Genomic DNA, 21,921 nt, shown 5'->3' on the forward strand with positions numbered 1-21,921 from the left:
AACACAAATTTATAAGGATTTCTTCAAGCCATTCTCTAACATGAGTGTCTTGATTGTGCCTTCCACCCTTGTTTGTTAATTTATTTAAGAGGCCCTTATTAAAGTTGCCACAACACCTGAAACAATTTGTTTTCATGAATGCAATACAAGCTTTATTTAACTCCTCTCTCTCTCTCTCTCTCTCTCTCTCTCTCTCTCTCTCTCTCTCTCTCATTCATATATATATATGTGTGTACACAAAAAATGTCAGACACAGCTTTTGTTCTGAGAATCATGCACAGGGGTGTAGCATGATTGCTCATCTTAGATTGGTATCATTGTCTTCCACACAATAAGAACATTGTGTCATGAATCGATTATTGATAAGTCCATATCCACTTGAAACTTAATCACATGCAGTTTATATTATTTATATGTCCTGTCTGCCTGCCAATATAATATGTTTCCTATGTAGGCTTTCACAGCTTTTAGGATGCACCCGGAAGCCAAGAAGGCATCACCTCCTAATTGCCATCACCCCCATACTTTATTATTTTTATTAATACAAGGTGTTACAACATAGTGACAAACATAGGGATCCTATAAATTCACAGGCAATTTTCATAATAGCTCAATATTTTACATATTTACATATGTGTATTTATATTTATAACCCGTAGTGGAGTTGCATTTTGTGCGAGTTTGAGTTGGCCTATAACATAATATAAATCAATTGATACAGATTTTTTTTTGTTTTTTTACAAATGATAAGTATGGGTAAGGATATATATAAATTGACACAAGCGGATTTCCAACCAGCATCTTACTATTAAGTGACAAGATACTTACGGATCAAACTTGTTGATTGGGACATTCAACCTATGATAAATTAATTATTCTTTTATTTCATTTTATATATATGCCTTCATGTTTAAGGCCATAAAATGAATATTCTATGCTAGACAAATGGAAGTCGATCAGATCTTAAAACATCATGTGGGAAAGGCATACACATCATGCACGCATATCATTATGATTTATCCCCTTTTTTATATATATATTATAGATTTTGTTGTGATGTTTAATACTTTCTTAAAGCAGGAAAGGAATTGGGACCGAAAGATAGGGATGGCCTTCACAGGAGGTAGCACTTCCCGACTTCGCTGTGCGGGGAGATGTGGGGCTCCCATCGTGCATGCTGGCCTTTCACCTCAATGGCTTGCTACTCTACTCCGTCATCCACGCGTCTCTCGTAAGGCGGGCGTCAGTTCTTTGCCCATTGTCTTCTTGCTCTGCGAGCCCCATCTCTCTCTCTCTCTCTCTCTCTCTCTAGAACTTCTCCTGCGTGTTCGTTTTCTATATTTACATCAAGTGGAAGGGAAGTCGAGCTCTTCCTCTGGCCTTCTGCACGATTGCGTGCAGTCACAGTGGGAGAGCGAGGTTGCATGGATGGAGATCTCTAATGCTCACCACCAGGTAATCATCTTCACCTGTCTAATCTTCTCAGGCTTGATTGATAACCTTTTCCACCGGTGGGTTATGTTCATCTGAGTCGCTCTTCGGCTAGAAATCTACGCTGTTCTTTTCTACTCCCCTTCGTATTTGTTCCATCTTCCGGGGTCTTTGAGACAGTTTAATGACCGGAGGAGATCCATCTGTTGTTATGTATGTCTTCCTTTTTCTTTATGTTTTCTTTTCTGAACATCTGACAGTAATGTCTGAAAACCAATCATACACTCGTTTCTAAGTGGTAGATCACACACATGGGTGTTACGAAGGTCGAAATTTGTAGTTGTAGAGAAGTTGATGAGATGTTAGCAGGAAAGTTAGACCATCGGAGGTCAGTACATAGATTCGCACTTGCTCTTTGATGCATGTGTACAGGAGAGAATCCTTCCTAAGATGGACAACTGACGACCATAATACGTACCACTTATATCCGTTCTCTCTCTCTCTCTCTTTCTGTGTGTGTGTGTGTTTGAGAGAGAGAGTGAGAGAGAGAGAGAGAGAGAGATCTATAGGTATCAATCAATCTTCACGGAACACAGATCTATATAACAAGTCAAAGACTTGGATTGTCGATTCTATTCTCCCGAAAGCAGAATAGAAGATATGGATCATCTCATTTTAGTCATTCTCCATCGTAAGAATTCAATTTCGATCCTCCTCTTCTTAAATTCGTTCACCTCTCGTGCTTTTGCCGTTGAAATCATTGAGGTGTAAACTGGAATAGCTTGTCCAATATTTGATCGATGTCGACGGAAATCTGTGTCCCTTGATCGGTTGGCTCGGCCCGTGATCGTGGTGAGATCTGTCATAGGTTTGCATGGGTGACCTTCTTCCGCTAGAAGAAGTTGGAAGTGGGAGCTCTACGGCACAGCAGCTGCAGCAGCAGGAGAGGAGGGGGAGGCCACAACCAGAGCAGGCCGTCGAGTGCCCCAGGTGTCAATCCACCAACACCAAGTTCTGCTACTACAACAACTACAGCCTCTCCCAACCCAGGTACTTCTGCAAAGGATGCAGAAGATACTGGACCAGAGGTGGCTCTCTAAGGAATGTTCCTGTTGGTGGTGGCTGCAGGAAGAATAGAAGGCCATCATCCTCTCTCTCCTCCTCCTCCTCCTCCACCGCCACTACCTTGGCTTCTAAGAGGCGATCACAGCAATCACTGGCCACCAACTTCAACCTACCTCTCCCTGGTGTCATCCCACCTCCACCCTCGTTTGATCCAGATGGCCTCAGCTCACCCTTCGCGAGGATCCACAATCAACAACATACCCCACGGCAATTGTTGGATGACCATGGAGCTTTCCTGCTTGGAAACCCTGCTGCCCCAGAGATTTTGAACGCCATCGCTACTCCAAACAGCTTCAGCAACATCTACTATGGGTATGGTAGCAATGCCAGTATTGAGGAGGAGGCAGCGATACCTCGTGATGGAGGATTGTGCGGTGCAACTACAACAGCAGCGACAACTGTGACTACCGCCCAGGCCTCCTGCAGCACGATGGATGAAGGTGGCAACGAGGTGTTTACATGTCTCCAATGGCAGCTCCCTGGGGATGGAAACATGGATCATATGGACTTTGGAAGAGATCACCAGTGGAACGAGGTTGGTTCCACCTGGCCTGGTGAAATGGTGGATATCTAGTTATAATGCCCATGATATCCTTGGAAGCATCCTACTCTCTCATTTCATCTCTGCTATATGAATGTGAACCTTTCTTTCTCCCTTCCATTTCTTGTTTCTAATCTACTGTGAGTGTGATTGGACAATTACTACATTAAATGAGACACTGAAAAAGAGCAATGCCATGCGGCTGGTGCATACACATCGTTTCCACAGGAACAAGAGCTGATGGTGGCGTCCCCAACATATTCTATTCTCATCATGGTTGCTGCTCACTAGAATACAGTTTGTTCTCATCTTCCTTTTCTTCTTAAGTAGCGGAACCCCAAGAACCTAATCTAGGTATTGCATAAGCTAGATTCTTGGGCAATAAATCCATGTTCCTGACAACAAAATCCTAGTAAGATTTGGGGCATATTCTGTCTGCAAATGGTGTGATCTCCGACACACATCCCATGGCACGCAGGCATAAGCCCTGGCATGCAGTCCACCCCACTTGCATGTTGTCGCTCGAGCATCAGCATGCACGACCTATACTACCTCTTTCAAGCCCTACAGTAGTCGATGGGGTGCTTACTGACCCAAGAAACTTTCTCTCACTACTGGGATTCTTTGAAGGAGGAGGTGCAGCAGAGGACAGGACGAGCTCTGCGTTGTGAAAGTCACGCTTGCAAAATCTTGTTGCACTGTCCATGGCAGGTCTCATCATGACAAAGAGGAGTGGACCTAAGGTGACAAGCAAGGTTGATGAATCAGCTTTAAGAACTAGGTCTAGCTGTGACCATTGATTAATGTGGCAAAGTAGGCCGGTGGTACGTGTGGGCCAATGTGGCTATAGTTGCATAAGGATGTGATAGTTTGGTGAAGTTTTCAGACCAGGTCCAGCTCCTAATCACGAACCCTAGCAGACCTGTTAACACAAGGGAAGAAATAGATGCCTTTATTTATCTTTTAATTTCCATTTAATTAGGACAATGCAGTTCCGTAGGATTCCACCTACAAGCTAGGGTTTGGAGCAGCCAGGACTCACCGAGGTTATAAACAATGGATTTTAGGGCCATCTACACCTCATTTTAGGGAGGACAAGTTAACCTCATAACTTAATTTCAGCTCTATAAAGGCAAACCCTGTGCACTAGTATCTAAGTCTACCTCAGCTAGAAGAACATTTCATATGTTGATAGCTATATGATACTGTTCGGCAGCGATCACCGTTATATGGAGAGATCGCTGCAGCCTGTGGTTACATCTGCAGGAGAAAGATGTAATGGGCATGGCAATGGCTGTTGGGAGATGAACCGCTGATAGCATGACAAGTTATGGGAGAGACAAAGAAGCCATGCATGAGATTTGGCAATCCCAAGAATGATTCATGAGCTAGCAATTGCTACGGTTGCATGCAGAGCGATGATACTTAAGTTTACTTTACGTTTTATATTTATATTAATTCAAAAGATAAATTATAAAAATATAAGATAATATATTATTATATTATCGATAACAAAATTTGATTTTGTGATATGTTCTTATATCACTAATTAAGATTTATGAATGTAAAATTTTCTCAGAATTTGGTAGTGTGAAACTCATTTGCTAATTCATCGAGGATACATTGTGACATATCACAACAGTTTTCTTCTTAAAAAAAATAATAAGTACTCTAATAATTTTATATATTACAATGTAAAGTTTTATGGTTAAAGATAGAAATTCTATTATATTTATTGTTGATTCATTCATTAAGACGTTATAACTTAAAGTATTAAAAAAATATGTATTACGATTAGGTTTGTGAGTAATCTATAAAAAATATAAGATATGATGATACATATTTGAGTAGACATTATAATTAATATTTTTACTTAATTATGGTTACTTATTTTTATTTCATGTTCATATTTATATATGTATATATTATGATTAAATGTAATAATAGAATTATCTTGATAAGATAAATTATACAGATCGGTTTGGACTACATTATGAATGACTAACAATATTACGATATATAGAAGAAAGTATAGTATTAATGATACACAACCACTATGACTCGTATTAATAACTAGATTTAACATGGTATTATTATGTTTATTAGATTTATTGACATATTTTATAAAATTTGTAGCATGTTTAAAATATTTTTAAACGTTTCATAATTAAATTAAATAGAATTATTTTTAAAATAATATTTTATCTTATTTATTTTGATTTTATTTTTTATGTTTTATCAATTAATGAAATAAGCAAAAGAATGTTAGAATATTTTGTGCAATTTAATTAGGTATGATATATTATATATATAATTGGATTTTGATTGACTCATTATATTTATCATAAATTTATTATCGTTATTAGATCTAATAATTTTAATATTTTTTTCTAATTATCTTTTAATTTAATTTATATATATCTAAATATGTTAACCTTTTGAGATCTTATATAAAATAGATATATATAATTATATATTAATAAATTATCTATAAAAGTGATAAAATATCTCTCTTCATTAAAATAAGGAACATGTTGTGGTTGTAAGGATATATAATCTCAAGGAGTTCATAAAATTATATTACATTCTAATATTTAATTACAGGATCATTGCATTCACATTAATTATGGATGAACCTTTATATAGAATTTAAAATTTTGTTTTAATTAAATCATAAATATGCTAAATTTATAACCACTAAAATTAATATAATATCTTAATAATTTTATATAAAAAAAATTAAAATTCTAAAATTATAGGAGCATATCATGCAACATTAAAATCTATCAAATAAATCATCTGTAAGCATAAGCGATCAGTACAAACTACCATCGCTTTCGATAAATATTTCATACTCTTTGTTTTCATATATAAATATTTTTTATTATTTGTAATATAAATTGAAGAATCAAAATTAATCCACTAAATATTAGAAAATAATTTTTATAATATTTGATTTGAAACATACAAAAGTAAGACTTATACATTTCCTTTTCAAACCAAAATCTTATAGTTAATATTTTATGTCATAAAAGTAATACTTTATTATAAAAAATTTATTTTATTAGTTTATATAGTATTTATAAACTTTAATGATTTATATTTTAACTTTCTTTTATTATTTCAACTCCCTAAGCATTACCAAAATATTATGAGTTTTTCTTATTTTAATTTTAATTCTTTCTAAATACATGTACTAATTAGCTCATTTAAGTTTTATTTATCTTTAATTTTATTATAATAAATTTTAAATGAAATAGAATAATGAATAAGGGAAGATGAGAGAAGATATATAATTTCTAAATGTATATTATAATATAATTATTACTAATTAACTTTAATCTAACTTCATATTATTGGGAAACCTGGACAGAACAATATACGTGTAGTAGAAGAATAGAAAAAATAAAATCCCAGATTTTCTAAAAGAAAGAGATTTCGTTATCGTGCGAAAATTAGTACATAAAATAAAATGCAAAATTGAAACAGCACATGCCAAGGCAAATTTATTATATAGGGAGATCGTATATCCTTGTAAAATCTCAAATCTGTAGAAATTGATGAAGGATGCCAATAGTCATCATCTTTAGTGATGATCCATAAGACAGATACAGTGAAGACACTCCTTAAATTACTACATGATCTTCCTCTCTACGTACACCACGTGATTTTGAAGAGGCTGACTCTTCTTATTGTCTACATGTCTCAAACTGGGTTATCAACTAGGGAGAAGAGGGAGAGAGGAGAATAGAATGTGATAGCCAAAAATGGTCTAATATATGCTTATTTGATTCTCTTCTATTTATGGAGGTCCTTGTCAACTTAATTTTAATGGATCTTATCCTATTGAGTATTGAATCTCAATTCAACTACCCAAGACTCTTAGATTAGTATATCTCTACCCATTAATATCTCATTAGCTCTTATTGAATCATATCCATAAGATCCAATAATTCGGGAGCTTACTGAATATCTACTAAGATAGGGGCTCGAACAAATATCTTATATTTGAACTTCTACTCGCCGCAATACTTATCATATGTGTGTGACCCTCTATGCCCAATATCGAGTTGACTGTGAGTCATACTTGTTAGAACTCCTTCTAACTCAATAAATTATTATATTTCATAATAATTCACTCGACTCATCGACTACGGACATACTAAGCCACTACGCCGTAGTCCCTTGATGATATAAGGAAATCATATCCATTAGACCTATCTGTCCTTAGTTACCGTGTATCTGTAGTCCTTCATCTATCTAATATCTCAGAAACCGTATATCGGGTATGATGCTATCAGGCTCATATAGAATCTACTCGAGTCTCGCTCTAATCAGATTCTTTCGGAGAACTTTTTCTCTCTTAATCCGAACGACCATAGCTAGGGGTTTGCCTGAGCAAGAATACATAAGATATTCCTCTCATGACATTTAGAGCAGATGATCCTCTATTGACACTTAATTGCCCTCGTAAAATTGGCTACCACTCCTGATAACCGACTGTGTTAGATTTGGAACCTCCAGACCTATAAGTCTGGTATAAAAAAGTGGAGTACTTGTACAAAACATCCTTGGTGTCTCAAATTTAAAAACTAGACACATAACTGGGACCACAGAATCACTATCTAACAATGAGATATCATTAACCATCCAGCATTCCGTGAGTATATTAATCAATGGACTTATTCTCCAATAAGCACCTGCATTATATCCTTGATGTCCCTACACAAACAGCTATGAGACCAATCACCTCAATTATATAGATGGGTATACAGCATATCCATCTATCTGGCTATCTCAATATCTCTCTTGAGTAATCTATGACTGAGATTATTTAAGGTCTGTATTTAACATTTAACGGTAAATCGATCTCATTATTGTGATCTTATCACGATCCAATTCTCATTGCATAGATCCATGAACATCATAATATATATATGTAAGAAAATATTAATAATAATAATAAGTAAAAATACTATTTATATGTGTTATCATATTGGCTCGGAAGACATGCATACATTAATTATTTTTTTAATATTTTCCTACTTATAATACAAGAATATTATGAATATTTAATTTTTTTATGTTTCTATATTTTATATAGTTTTAATTGAGAAGGATGTTACTAATTGAAGAAACATAGTAATAATATCGAAAAAGAGGAATATATATATATATATATATATATATATATTTGTTCTTTTAATTTTTGAAATAGCATATTCCCCTCCAAATATTAATATTACACACATATCATTCCACGTATGTCTTCTCGTAAACTTGGGCTAACTAATCATAGCTATCATTGCACATGAGAAAAATCAAAATTCTATATATCTATTACTTGACTCCTCATTTTTTAATGTTTCTAATAGATATTAATTTTAATCAAAGTTTCAACATCATTGTGCCAACAATGGTCTCTACATGTATATATATCCCAAACATAAATACAAAAATCAGTAATTTTGGCGGGTTGTACAAGTAATTTAGTTCAGTAAACTCATAAAAGCAAATATGTTATTTATAGCTTTAAAAGGATATATATGTAAAAGTCTCTTATTAAAAGTGGGGAGCTAACTATTTATGGATCTTTACCCTCTACCTATATATGTCGAAACGTTATTCCAAACGAACGCGTTTCGCGTTCCGCGTCGCCCCTCTTCGTCGCAGTCCCATCTCTCCTCCCCACCACCACCGTCCACCCCCCCTTGTCTTCGCTCGATCTGGGAGTTCTCGCGAGGCGATTGGGTTTCGGAGAAATCATGGAGACGCTCTCCCTGATCGACGTCTCGTCGGAGGACGACCTCCTTACGTCCCCCCATTGCGGTGATCCCAACGATCAGAGCTCTTCAGGTACCCGTCGGTTTTTCTATTGAGGTTATCCTCGTGCTTCTTTTCCTTATTTCATAGAGAGAGATGTATTTGTTTGGTCGAATGTGCTAGGGTTTGCTCTGCATGCAGTTGCCGGTCGATGTCTTAATCTGCTTTGTCAAATATTTGCAGATGGATCAATGTGTTTGTTCTTGACGTTTGATTGCTTTAGAATCGTAAGGAATGCATCTTGCGTGCTCGAATTTCCGTTCACAGCTGTCTTAGGTATACTCAGTCAATCTGGCTTGATGTTCATAGGGTTGCTTGTTGTTGGTTTAATCTGAATATTATAATTGCTAGTACAAGAACGATTCTGTGGAGTTGGATGGTATTGGTTTATGAAGGAAAAAAATATAGAATATGTTGGAATGAGTGATTTTTAGTCACAGCATGTTTCTGAATTAGGCAAATCTTATTTAAGGCGGTTTAATGTGCCAGACTTACTTAGGTCAATACGGAGTGTTGTTATTGTTGTTGTTGTTGTCGTCAATGCACAAGACCACCAATCTGGGGTCCAGAATGGATCAATGTACCCAACCATACCCCTGAAAAAGAGAAATTGTTTTCATGAACTTGATTTCTAGCCATCCAGGTCGCAAGCGAGCAACCATGCTGTGACATCAAGGGTTGGTTTAAATGAAAGATAATCAATTACCTGTGATCGATTCCATTTTATTTCTGTGGATCCCTCTTCCCTTTGAACGCATGTGTAAATGGTAGCTGTCAGAGTAGGACATAGCTTCATTAATAAAAGGTGCTTCAGGTTGAACTTCAACTTAGTGTTTTTTTTTTTGGTGACCTGTTTATATACTGTCTATGGTTTAGAAATGTAATATAATTATGGAATTGGAACATAGCCATAAGCTATGTTACTATTTCTTTTGCCATCTCCCCTATTTGAAAACCTATGTAGCACAGGATTCTGTTAAATTACTTTTATAACAAACCAAATTATCTTTTTCCTGTAATCATAAATAATTTGATTATTTTTATGCAGAAATTCTAAGGTATACATTGACGCACCCAACACAATGATTAGAAACTTAACTACTCTCGTCCAGTCTGATTCTTTTGAATGAGGCATTTTGTACTAGCTATAGATAAGATGAATATTGTGGTGATTGTTGATAATGGCCAAAGAAATCTCAATTTTTGAGTTACATATGCCCAATTTGGATTTCAGAGATCTAAAATGTTTCAAAACTCTATTTGGAGTACATCTGTGTCTTTTTTTACATCGACCCTATTTTCCTGCATGGTAGTTTAACATGTTCCTGATGTTTATGATTATATCTTTTTCCATGTGGAGTTTCATCGGTTTTTCAAACATATATCTATGATTCACTCATCTTTACCATATATCTTTGTTCGTATATTCCTTTCTGGAAACCACATTGAGAATAAGTGTTGCTTGTTGGTTCTGAGGAAGGTGAGAGTCAAGTTAAAACATTCAAGCAGATGGAACAAGCAATCCAGGAGGCAGAGCTAAAACAATTAAAATCTGGCAAACTCCGCTTACGGAAAAGTTTAGATTGGGATAGAGACTTTTTTACAAGTGAAGGTATGGACTTTGTTATTCCAAGACTTGCATATGTTGAACTGGAATTTATAAGCTTACCAGATCTTATTTCTTATTCACAGGAGTTCTGAATCATGAAGAACTGGCCACTTTAAACAGCACATTCAAGAAGACTGAAGCATATTCACTTCCTACAATTCTGGAAGATGCAAGGAGAAAAGCAGAGTCAAACTCAACTTTAGATAATGATAGCTGGGCTCTGGAAAATCTTGAAGTAGATTTGTTCGAAAATGTAGGAGCTTGCAAACAGAAGGCTCTTGTTAACGGTGAAAAGGCATTGAGCTTGCTACATTCCAGCAAGAAAAACAATCCAGTGAAGGAAGATGAACAGCCCCATGGATGTAAGGACGTTCAACTTGTTAAAACTTTGAAACACTAGGATTCACCTTTGTATGGTGGTTGAAGTTAGCTGTAGGAAATCATACTTCGTTTCCATCTTAGTGTCGTTTCACTGTTTTTGGTGTTATTGCTATTATTCTAAATGAGTCATTATACTGTTTTGCAGCATCAGTGAAATTTGAACCATTTTCTCACATTAAGGTATGCTTTTATTAACAATCATCTTGCTGTTTTGTATCATTGATGTACATAAATTTTCAAGAACTTGTGTTATGTCAGAACAAGTCTCACATGCCATCGGAAAGACAAGGTGTTAACCGCCATCTCCATAAGCATAATTCTGGAGGGGCCACTGTTGTTACAAATGTGGTATGAACATACTATATATTCATTTACTTTGGCTCTAAAATTCTTTCACATAAGTTTCTAATCTTATTATTATACAAAGAAATCGAAACATTTGTTGACTAAATTTTCCATTTAATACTTTAACAAAGGCTGCTGATAGAACTACTCGTTCAAAGGCTCTGTCAAAGCCAACAAGAGTTTTGTCTGGGGCAACTATGCCATCAATGCCAGCAAAGACGAGATTTTTTCCTGAAAACACCCAAATAAGAATTAGTAATACGAAAGATAAACCAGGTATATTTTCAAAATAATTTCTCAGGCATCTTTAGTCAACACAATTGAGTATATATATTCTGCTTTGGAACTCAGTTCTTATTTAGGTGGGGATTTGGCAGGCAATGTGTTAATGCATAAATCTAGTATCGTCTCAAAAAAAATAAATGAAGGCCCTTCCAGTGGCAATTCTAAGTCCTTCCAATCATCAAAATCTACTTTGAAGTTGGTCAGCAATTCATCCGACAAAGAAAAATCTCCTTTGAAGATGACAGGGATGACAAGCACATCTAGAACTATCAGTTGCCCTTCTTCATCTGGATCAATCACTAAGAAGGCATCTACCAGGACAGGCGGAATAACTATCCGCAGAAATGCAAGTGATCCTGCAATATTCCCAAACTCTGCTGTCAACTTATCTTCAAGTACTTCTCCAAGTAGTTCCTTTGACAGTGTTGCTGCAGGATCATCATCGCCAACCCTTTTTGCTACTGAAGTCAGTTCATCATCCCCATTGTTGGAAGGCACTGATAATGACAAAGTTTGCTCACCAAGTCTTAAATCATGTCAAAATTTCAAATATGGTGGAAACCAACTATGCAGACTGCGTAGTACTGGAAGTTCTTCGTATGATGAACTAACATCTGAAGCATCAAGAAGGAATCATCCAAGAAGCTTCACTAATAAGAGCTCCGAAGCAAAATGCTATGGATCTTCAGCAGTATGTGCTTAATCATACTCTCCTGTAGTTCCTTTCATTACTTTTATTTGTCTCTAACTTGGACTATATATTGGATTTGCAGAAGAAAACACTAACCTCACAGACTTGCAACAAGCAGCCCAATTTCCCGAAAGCTACCATTGGAACCTCTAAGACTGATTCAGTGAACAAAGGAAAACCCAGTAAGATACAAGATACCACACTTGCTACTCAGAACAAGACCATCACTTCTGATTCTCGGCAAACTCAATCTACTGCTCGTAAGTACAGAATCCTGATCTCTTAAACAACTACCAAAGCATGTTGAGTAGAATGACTTTACTGGCATGTCAGAAGCAGTCTGAATTATGCCCCACTGGCTGTGGATTTCTGCCTTTTGAAAAATGATACCAATCAAGGTTTTTGAAGTAGCAAAAGAAGTCATCAGTAAAGCTCTAAAATCAAGTGCAAAGAGGCAAGGTAGTGATCTGCATCCGAAGCATACAGTAAATGTTCCTGAGAAAGTTGAAGCAATGAATTTGATCGGCAAAGTTCCGACATAATTAGGAAACACTTTGATTGATGGAAGCAATGCTTTCTTTCTTCTTTGGGTGAATGGTCACATATAATCAGGAAAATTATCACTGGGATTCACCTGCCATGAACATGGGAGAACGAAATCATTCTTCCTGCAGAATGAACAGATAGCCTGAGCAAATAGTTCACCTAATAGCAATAGGGAAAGAAACAGGAGAAAAGTACTCCTGTTTTTAACTTTCGATGAGAAAAAATTGGGTCTTGAACATTCAGCATTTTCAGAATCATCTGTCATACTGTTCACTGATCTAAGCTGAAGGTTTCATCATGTTCTGGAAAAAATAAGGGAGATTTTTTGCAGTGCATGTGTATTATATCTACCTTGTGCTGACCAAATTTCTTTGTCAAAGTGAAAGAATAGATTCATGTATTAGTTACTTGACAACTATAGCTTTGACACTAAATTAACTATAAACGAAAGAGTTGTGGCACTTAATTACAAGAAAATAAAATAGTCAACAGCTTTTGCCAGTAGTGATGTTTGACATAAGGCTTTTTTTTCCTCCGGTTAATTCACATTATACTATAAAGCTTTGTTTTCATCTTTTAAGTTCTAATGTTTAAAAACTGACTTGCTCTTAATTAGCTCAAATAATGTATATATTATGACTTCCTGTATAATATACATCTTCCATTTTTCTTTTTACTTGATGTTAATGTCTTAGATATGCTAAGAAACATGATACTAAATATATCAAGTTGTGAGTTAATTATAAATTATCCCTTGTAATTAGTTATCTTTCGCATATTGATCCCTATACTGAAAGACAGAAATGTTTCGTTGGAGCAACGGGTAAAACATTCCCTTAAGTATAGGGATCTGTAGCTTTGAAAGTATAGGGAGAAGGATGCTAAAAACATCTAATTATAAGGGTTAATATGTAATTAGCCGTTAAGTTATTGATAAAGAATACTTTAGTATGATCAATAAACAAAATCACGTTACCTCACCAAATTAGATCCAAGAACCCAACCCAACAAAAGATGGGCCTCGGACCGGTCGCCACAATGGAGCCTCGAACGAGTTAATTGGACCGGAATGCAACATTTCCGCAAAATGGACCGGTACCGGTCCAAGGAAACCGCTCATTGAAGAACCGGCCTTTCTTTGTAAGGGCTGGAAGTTTGATCTCCCCCAACGAGGCGGTCCGAAGAAGGCAACGAGGCGGTCTGAAGAAGAAGGCAACGAGGCAAAGCGGGGCGAAACCCCACCTACCGGAGCTTACGGATCGCCGTGATGGCCAAAGAGTTCTCCGTTCCGCCGGTGGTTTTCCCCTCCTCCGCCGGGAACCCTAACGTCCCCCAGCAGCGCCGTGCGCCTGGGGCGGCGCCTTTCCAGCCGCCGCGGCCCTCGAACCCGGGCCCCGCCAACCCGAGCCTCCCCTTCATGTCCTTCGACGTCGGATCCGCCCCGGCCTCGTCCTCCTTCTCAGCCCCCGTATTTGCTCCCGCCGCCGGCGAGGGCTTCTCCGTCTCCGGCTCTTTCGATGACGAGCCGCCCCTCCTTGAGGAGCTGGGCATCAATACCCGACAGATCTGGCGCAAGACCATCTCGATCTTGAATCCCTTCCGCGTGAACCCTGATCTCCACGAGGACGCCGACCTCTCCGGCCCCTTCCTCTTCCTCATGGCATTCGGGCTCTTCCAGCTTCTGGCCGGAAAGTTCCACTTCGGTATCATCTTGGGTTGGGTTACCGTCGCGGCATTCTTTCTCTACATCGTCTTCAATATGCTCGCGGGGCGGAACGGGAACTTGGATTTGTACCGGTGCTTGAGCCTGATTGGATACTGTATGCTGCCGATGGTGATCTTCTCGGCGCTGTCGCTCTTTGTGCCCCATGGTGGCGTTGTGATCTTTCTGATGGCAGCGGTATTCGTGTTGTGGTCGGCGAGAGTGTGCACGGCGCTTCTGGTGGAATTGGCATCCTGCGGGGATGAGCACCGTGGTCTCATAGCCTACGCTTGCTGGCTCGTTTACATGCTCTTTTCTCTGCTAATTTTGTTCTAATTCTTGGTGAGAGTTCTCAGCTTTGTGGTTTCTTACTATAGCTTCTAACTTGATATAACCTTGCCTTTCAATCTCCAATTTGGTTGTGAAGATATTTGATTGATTGTTGGTTATTGTTTGTTCATTAGTTACTTTCGGTTAGCTAATTGGATACATGAAGGATGTTCTTCTTTCCATGTATGTTAACATTTTTGCAACTGTGAGGTTAAGACCTAAGTTTCCTTAAACTAAATATAATATGGGAATTGCAACTTTATCTTAATATATATTAGAAAGATTTCCTTTTGTCACTATTGTTCTTGCTTATCCATTTAAGTTTGTGAATGACTTTCTTAATTGGGGTTTGAAAGTATATGTTTAGAACCACTGCACTAGTAAATGAATCAGCCATTGAAATTTTTATGATGAATTATATATGTCGAGAAGCAATTCATCGTCACATCAGATTCATGTCCTTAGTTTGGTTTCTGCTAGGAAATAAACTGTTTTACGTAGAAATATAATCTGGCATATATGAGTCACATGAGTTCAAATTATGATTTCGAAGATGGTCTTGTAAGATTTTCCAGAGTGTAGCTTTTTTTGTCAAATTGTTTGGATGATATGTATGATAAATTACATCTTTTGTACAAGTCATCTAGCAGATAAGTACTGCTTTAAGTGTCTAGATTAAGTCAACGGTTGAGCACTTCATCTGATCTTTCATGGGAAAGGTTATACACGAGAGACAAAAATTGTTCGTACAATGCAAGAGGGTAGCCTAGGTAGGATTGATCTTCTAACTCACACTACACTGAGCGATATCATTTTATAGTATTCTGTTTCAGCGTAACACTATTTTATGGTCGTTTGCCTGTTGAGGTAGCAGTTTGATAGTAATTATGCTTGTGAAAATAAAAATCTGAACCCAATGATAGTCTTGTGCTATGGAACCACATCAACTCTTCTGGTTAGATCTCCTCTATGATCATTTACTTGATTAAATATAACAATTATGATGCATCAAATTTTATGGTAGTCTCTTGAAAGAGTAGTCATTGTGGTTTCCTTTTTGTTGTTGATTCTAAGGTCATCTTAGTTTTTTTATATCTGATCAGCTCTTTAAACCCTCTGAAGATTACAAAAAGTGTCTTAACCTGGTACCACAGTCCATCCAGGATATGTGATCCTCGGGACCAATGTCTTGCACTATGTTATCATGGTTGGCATGGTGCTTCATCTAGAATTTTCTCCTTTTGCAGCCATAATATCAACCTCCACGGCTTTTAAATTTGAGCATCCTGGAGCGCTACCTACTCCTGGAACAGTGTGTTCATCTTATGATTCTTAATTCTCTCCAATAAGCACCTGTTCTTATCTTCAGTTATCTGGGTCTGTGATAGCTCTAGATTTTATGGTAGTCTGGGTCATCATGGAGCACTATCTGGGTCTGTGATATCTGGGTCTCAGGTCATCACCCCATTGGTCAGGACTAAATTCCTCAGAGACAATATAGGATAAGTGTTGTGACCCACATGAGAGTAGGTTTTGGTTGTAAAATATCTTGTGTTAGAAGCCTTCAATTTTTGTATCTTTTCCTCTAGAGTAAAGTGCAAAGGGAAAACACATTTGTGAAGCAAGTCAATGACACATTGGGAAGAACAATTAGAGAGCTCAATGCCAAGGACATCAACATGTCTAAGTGATTGTCAAACTGCCAAACCAGAGAACCATTTCTTCTTGGCACATGGACTAATGTTTGGCTTCTCATCATTTTCCTGGTAAGGAGGAAGCTTTTTTTTTTTCTTTTCCTTTCTGTAGTAGGAGACAACGGTGAGAAGGGAGTAAGAGAGTTGACGTTGGGTACCTAGATGCAGTTGATCTCCAAATTCTGCTTCAATTGCCATTTATGTTGATGTCGAGTGACAGCCATGTGACTGTTTCTGTTGGTTCTATTTGATGGACCTGAGTAGAATAATCAATTCCAAAAATTCTGCATGTTTGATTGTTGAAATTCAACGTTCAAACATGGGGCTCTGCAGCTTCCATTTATTGTAAAGATGAAGGGTAGTCCATTCAATTTATCTCTTAGTGGATTAGAGTTTTTTGCCTCGTGAATTAAACTGGAATGTGGTCTAAATATTTTTTCCTTTGGTGACCCAAATATGAATAGAAATACAAAGTGCTTGGTTAAGGTTATTTAATGCATCAAAGAAACAAAGAACATCAATTTTATCAGGCTGCCTCTTGTTGTTCCACTTTTTGTACCTGAAAATATCTTGAGGTATCCTTTTTGTACTTATTTTCTTCTTCTACTTTTGTCTACTGCTGAGACAGCATCCTTTAAGATATTTTCCAGCCTTTGATCTGTATGAACACAATCATTTCCATTCATACAGATTATTCATTCTAATACTAGTGTCAGCCTTTGATCTGTATGAAGTTATAATCTCGGAGTTCGGACATTGTATCATGGCATTATCTTGAGATTATGTTGGGTGCAAGAATCCTCTTCCACATGGAGCTCCCACATCATACATATTCATCTTCCATTAAATTGACATTGAATTTGTTGCTTCTTTGTTGGGCTTTCCGTTATGCGTGTTGCAAATGTAATGCAGTTGCATGCATCTATGCGTAGTATCAGCAAGCATTTGCATGATAGTCACACAACCAGGTGAAGAGTGGGACTTAATTTCTCAGTCTGCATTGCTTGTTAAAGGAATATTGTTCTCTGTACTGGCCTGTCTTTGGCCCTGTTGGTCTCTATTGTTTTTCCCCTTTTTATTTGCTTAAAAAGGTACAGATTTTTTCTGCCTTTAAATCTCATTCCTCTTCAACATATTTAGAACCACGTCATCAAATGGTTATATGATTTTGGCTAGTATTTCTTTATTACAACAGAATCACTCATAACTTGATTTTCATTCCTCGAATGTTTTGGTGCGTGTGAGCTGAATCAGTGTTCATTCTACAGCATCTCATTATGCTAATTTACTCGGCTACAATTTGATGTCAAGCAGTGGCAGGGGATCAAAACAGCTACATCTTCCATGCCATTTTTGTAGTTGAAGAAGGAATTGAGAAATGTCTACCAGGTCTGGCTAGTTAGTGTACTCAGATTGATTTGCTCGACTCAGATGGGTGAAAGGTGAGCAATTTTTACAACTTTCTACTGTGGAATCTTGCATCATCAATTTCGACATTGTTAGCTACCAAATCAGGACTAATAGATCGCTTAGCATGCAAATGTCGCTAACTCTTGTTTGTTAGTTGTTCCGTGGACATCTCGAAGCTTGCTTATGTTGGTTACCTGTTGCTCTGATATCATGGCACGGGATACTGTGCTTTCCATTATAACATGTTCATCAATTCTTCTGCTCATCTTGTGGACTTCCTACTGATGTGCGTGTGCAATTTTGATATTTCCCATCTATTGGCATTATATTGTCGCATGCAAAAGTTCTTTATTTTCCTGCTCAAAATTATGATGCACGAAGCGGGACCCCGTTGTCCTTCTACGTTAGAAGGGGGGGGGGAAGAGACACGCGTCCTCTTTGCATACTTGACACTTGTGACCGGCCGCTGCGGTCTACGTGGATGCCGTTGATTGGCTGATTTGACGTGTATCGTTCTCGCAATGAAATTGTTCTGTCTACACGTTTTGCATTTTTGTTTGCCACGGACGCAAGCGACGAACCCACACAGGGATGTCATGTGGGGCCTGGTGTTCCTCCAATCGCATGGCAGGTAGGTGGCATAGTAATAGGAGAGTTTTCGTCCTAGATCTTCATGCCTCCAAGAAGAGAGCGATTTCGAACCGTGCCGAGCTCCCTCGTCTCGGGTGGAGGGGCGAAGATTGTCCCATCGATCTGTGCTCCATCGTCACCCCCTCCTCGACTTCCTGTTCCCTCCTTCCTCGGCTCCTCGCTTTCGAGTAAACCACCTAAGCGATGGTGGTGCGGGCCGCCGTGGTCCTGCCGCTTCTCTTCTTCCGCCTGCTCTCCGCCTTCTACTGGCCGGTCTCTTCCGACCAGGGTACTCTTGCATTGTTGTTTCTTGTTTGGTTCGTGATGGGTGATTTTGGTGGATCGTGATTCTTGATTTGAAGCGTCAAATGTGGTGATTTTATTTGTTTGCTACTGCAATTAACTTAGATTGGTAATTCTGACATCAATGGTTTCTATCATCTTCTTAGCATCTAGTTTTTAGATTTAAAATTTTATATTAAAATTATATAATTATAAAAGTGAAATATCTAATTCTATTTATCATAATGTTATTGATTTTATCGACATAAGTATAAAATTAATTGATAAAAAATAATTTTAAAATTTCAATTGATGATGACAGACGACATCAGCGGTGGTGGACGATGGTGTCGTTAGGGGTCGTTGGTGGTTGTTGTGGATAAGGAGAGTAGAGTGACGAGAGGTAAGGGTCGCTCTACATCTGTATCAACGTCTAGGTAATTACCGAGTTGTGAAAGGATCACTCGACATTTACATCAATGTCGATGCAAATGCAGATGACAAAAGGGCCACTCAACAACTACATGATCTATTTTCCTGTGATCAATACAAAATCCACCATGATCTCCTCCTTGGCGAGGGAGGTGAAACCTCAATATCTTTCTCCTTTTTACCACCCACTCCTTGGTTTGTCCTATGGTCCGTTGGCACCTTTCGTCGTCCACATGGCTCGTCGAAGCAACGGCCTTTGATCTCGTCCATCTTTGGCATCCTCGTCCCTACCACAACCTCCTACGGCACTATCGTGGCTACCACAATTAGAGCCTCAACTTTGGGTGCTATGCTCAGCATCGCCTTCCATTTTTTTTTTTTATTGTAATGTAAGAGGATGAAAGGCAACAAAGTGGTAGTATGCGGAAGCGCCACTCGAGGAGGAAAAGGGCACGGAGGACGCTCGATTGATAGCATGCCTAAGATTGCGATGCTTATTTCATTGACTTCCTTATGTTGATTTTGGAGGAGATCATACATATGTTGAGTAGTCTTTTTACCGTTCTGCATCTACATCGATGCTGACACAATTATCGAGTGGTGTCGCTCTACATTTGTGTTGAGCAACACTTTTGTTGCTCGATAATTATATTGACACCGACATAAATGTAGAGAAACCCTCACCTCTCGCTATCGTTCTTCTCATCCATAACAGTCACCCACAGCTCTCAATTGTATCATCATCCGCCACTACTGATGTTGTCCATCATCACCAATTGAAATGTTGAAATTATCTTTTTACTTATTATTTTTGTGTTTCCGTCGTTATGATAAATAGAGCTAAATGTTTCATTTTCATAACTATAGGAATTCGAATGCAAATGTTTTAAGTCTAGAAACTGGGATGCTATGAAGATCTAATTACAGGAATAATCTTTAATTAATCCGTAGTGCATCATCGAGCTTAATGTAGCATCAATTATGTATGGTAATGGGACAATATTATCAAGTGCCCCAATTACCTGCGACGGTTCTTACCTGCAACAAGCTCTCCAGCTAGAAGCAATCTTCTTTTTGTTCTTTTGTGGTCGCATTATGTGAACATATGACAAAAGATTTTGAACTATTTCATTGGAACACCTTGGAACTATAATTATTTTCAGATCCTAATCATAGAATATTCTTTCATTGGCGTCTGCCCTCTTACCAAATCATAAACAACAATGGATGAGTTATTCTTTTTCATATAAATGTACCAAACTTACTGCTTTTCTTTTTGTTATCTTGCAACACATTGCTATAATAACAAGCCATAAATTTTAATTATTTAAAGTTTGTTACATAAATCTTTTATCACCATTGAAATCGATAAAAATGTATTTGTTTAGTTAAGTTCAAAATTTTGAAGTCTTTATTTATAGTTTATTTATATTTTTTTTAGGTCTTTTTTTTACCTCTCATTATATTACTAATATTAATCGTTTTATTTTTTACTATTGCATGTATTTTAAGCACATGCACATAACATCTTAAATGATTTTATCTCATCTCATTATCTATCGAAGCGATACATAGTTGTTCATGAATAAAAATATTTATTTATTTTTCTTTCCTATTAACTCTACACATTTATCTCAATATTCTTATCTTAGTAACATAAACTTTTCATATATATTATTTCTTAACTACCTAATACTCATATTCATAAAATATTATTAGCCTCATAACTATCTTTAAAATATTTTCTTTTAATCTCGAAGGTATTTGATGATCATACAAAACTCATGATACCCTTCATCATTTTTATCATTCTGTTTTTACTTTATGAATAATATTTTAATCTTGATATCTTTATCATGTTAAATAACTGATCCAAGATATCTAAAGTTTTTACTTAAAGGGATTTTCTGTCCAACCAACTTAATTATATTCTCGTGTCTATTTCTAGAATCACAAAGATTATATTTTATACATGTAATCTTAGTCCTACCTAATTTAAAACATTTAATTTCTAATATTTACTTTCATAATCTAAGTTCATAATTAATTCCACTTAGGCTTTTATCAATTAAGATAATATCATTAATAAATAACTTATACTAGAAAGATCTATAATATAAGTTCATTCATTATCAACATGAAAATATACAAATTTAATATGAATCTTTGATATATTCCTATGTTATGTTATCATACATATTTTTTTATAGTTCTAATATTAATATTTATATTATCATACATGTCATTAATCATACTAGTAATGTCTTGTATATATCTTTATATGAATTATTATTGATTTAAAATTTCAACCATGATGTGCCATGAACATGTCTTTGATTATAAAAAAAAAACTTTTCTTTGGAGAACAAATCAATCTTTTCTTTTATATATACTTTGTGACATTGGTGAAAATTTTTGATGAAGTGTTTGCAAAGGTAGCAGTAAAAGAATAGAATTTTATACTTCGCATGACTCATCTGCAGGTAGCTCTGCTTCATGTGACAGATTTTACTTAGAACAGAATTGGTACTAAGGATTCATGCCTGTATCAGTATATCTTTTTCCTGCCATGTTTTGTTTGCTGATCTCTGAACACTCGACTTCTTCATCAAGCTGCACATTAGCTCACTTGCCTATCAGATGTCTCACCATGCAAGCAACCAC

General features: G+C 36.9%; 3 protein-coding genes across 7 annotated transcripts; all 3 read left to right on the top strand.

Annotated features, from left to right (window-relative positions):
- The first annotated feature begins 839 nt into the window (after positions 1-839).
- On the top strand, positions 840-3,311 carry LOC103984166 (dof zinc finger protein DOF2.1). Of its 2 annotated transcripts, XM_009401614.3 has the most exons (3): positions 840-1,455; positions 2,300-2,481; positions 2,560-3,311. In XM_009401614.3, exons 1-3 carry the CDS (start codon positions 946-948, stop codon positions 3,128-3,130), a joined length of 1,263 nt encoding a protein of 420 aa, XP_009399889.3. In that variant the 5' UTR covers positions 840-945; the 3' UTR covers positions 3,131-3,311. The 2 variants fall into 2 exon arrangements, with proteins under 2 accessions (XP_009399889.3, XP_064964270.1); XM_065108198.1 differs by having other exon boundaries at positions 848-1,455; positions 2,300-3,311.
- A 5,438-nt stretch (positions 3,312-8,749) lies between these two features.
- LOC135612213 (A-agglutinin anchorage subunit-like) lies at positions 8,750-13,278 on the top strand. Of its 3 annotated transcripts, XM_065108200.1 has the most exons (9): positions 8,750-8,953; positions 9,104-9,196; positions 10,401-10,532; positions 10,613-10,891; positions 11,056-11,090; positions 11,169-11,258; positions 11,387-11,531; positions 11,633-12,231; positions 12,314-13,278. In XM_065108200.1, exons 1-9 carry the CDS (start codon positions 8,863-8,865, stop codon positions 12,515-12,517), a joined length of 1,668 nt encoding a protein of 555 aa, XP_064964272.1. In that variant the 5' UTR covers positions 8,750-8,862; the 3' UTR covers positions 12,518-13,278. The 3 variants fall into 3 exon arrangements, with proteins under 3 accessions (XP_064964272.1, XP_064964273.1, XP_064964274.1); XM_065108201.1 differs by lacking the exon at positions 9,104-9,196; XM_065108202.1 differs by lacking the exon at positions 9,104-9,196 and having other exon boundaries at positions 8,797-8,953; positions 10,397-10,532.
- A 648-nt stretch (positions 13,279-13,926) lies between these two features.
- Positions 13,927-18,178, top strand: LOC103984167 (uncharacterized). Of its 2 annotated transcripts, none has more exons than XM_009401616.3 (2): positions 13,927-14,821; positions 17,772-18,178. In XM_009401616.3, the coding sequence occupies exon 1, from the start codon at positions 14,045-14,047 to the stop codon at positions 14,813-14,815; it is 771 nt and encodes a 256-aa protein (XP_009399891.1). In that variant the 5' UTR covers positions 13,927-14,044; the 3' UTR covers positions 14,816-14,821; positions 17,772-18,178. The 2 variants fall into 2 exon arrangements, with proteins under 2 accessions (XP_009399891.1, XP_009399892.1); XM_009401617.3 differs by having other exon boundaries at positions 17,818-18,178.
- The last annotated feature ends 3,743 nt before the right edge of the window (positions 18,179-21,921 follow it).

This window comes from Musa acuminata, chromosome BXJ2-5 (genome assembly GCF_036884655.1).
Source record: "Musa acuminata AAA Group cultivar baxijiao chromosome BXJ2-5, Cavendish_Baxijiao_AAA, whole genome shotgun sequence".
Classification (NCBI taxonomy): domain Eukaryota; kingdom Viridiplantae; phylum Streptophyta; class Magnoliopsida; order Zingiberales; family Musaceae; genus Musa; species Musa acuminata.

What these genes read in the sequence shown, in the direction of transcription:
- LOC103984166 (XM_065108198.1), top strand. Translation starts at nt 946, where the DNA reads ATGGAAGTCGATCAGATCTTAAAACATCATGTGGGAAAGGCATACACA. An exon ending in TCTCTAATGCTCACCACCAG is followed by an intron (nt 1,456 to 2,299) that starts GTAATCATCTTC and finishes GATCTGTCATAG; the next exon opens with GTTTGCATGGGTGACCTTCT.
- LOC103984167 (XM_009401616.3), top strand. Translation starts at nt 14,045, where the DNA reads ATGGCCAAAGAGTTCTCCGTTCCGCCGGTGGTTTTCCCCTCCTCCGCC.
- LOC135612213 (XM_065108200.1), top strand. Translation starts at nt 8,863, where the DNA reads ATGGAGACGCTCTCCCTGATCGACGTCTCGTCGGAGGACGACCTCCTT. An exon ending in TCCGTTCACAGCTGTCTTAG is followed by an intron (nt 9,197 to 10,400) that starts GTATACTCAGTC and finishes GTTCTGAGGAAG; the next exon opens with GTGAGAGTCAAGTTAAAACA. An exon ending in AGACTTTTTTACAAGTGAAG is followed by an intron (nt 10,533 to 10,612) that starts GTATGGACTTTG and finishes TCTTATTCACAG; the next exon opens with GAGTTCTGAATCATGAAGAA.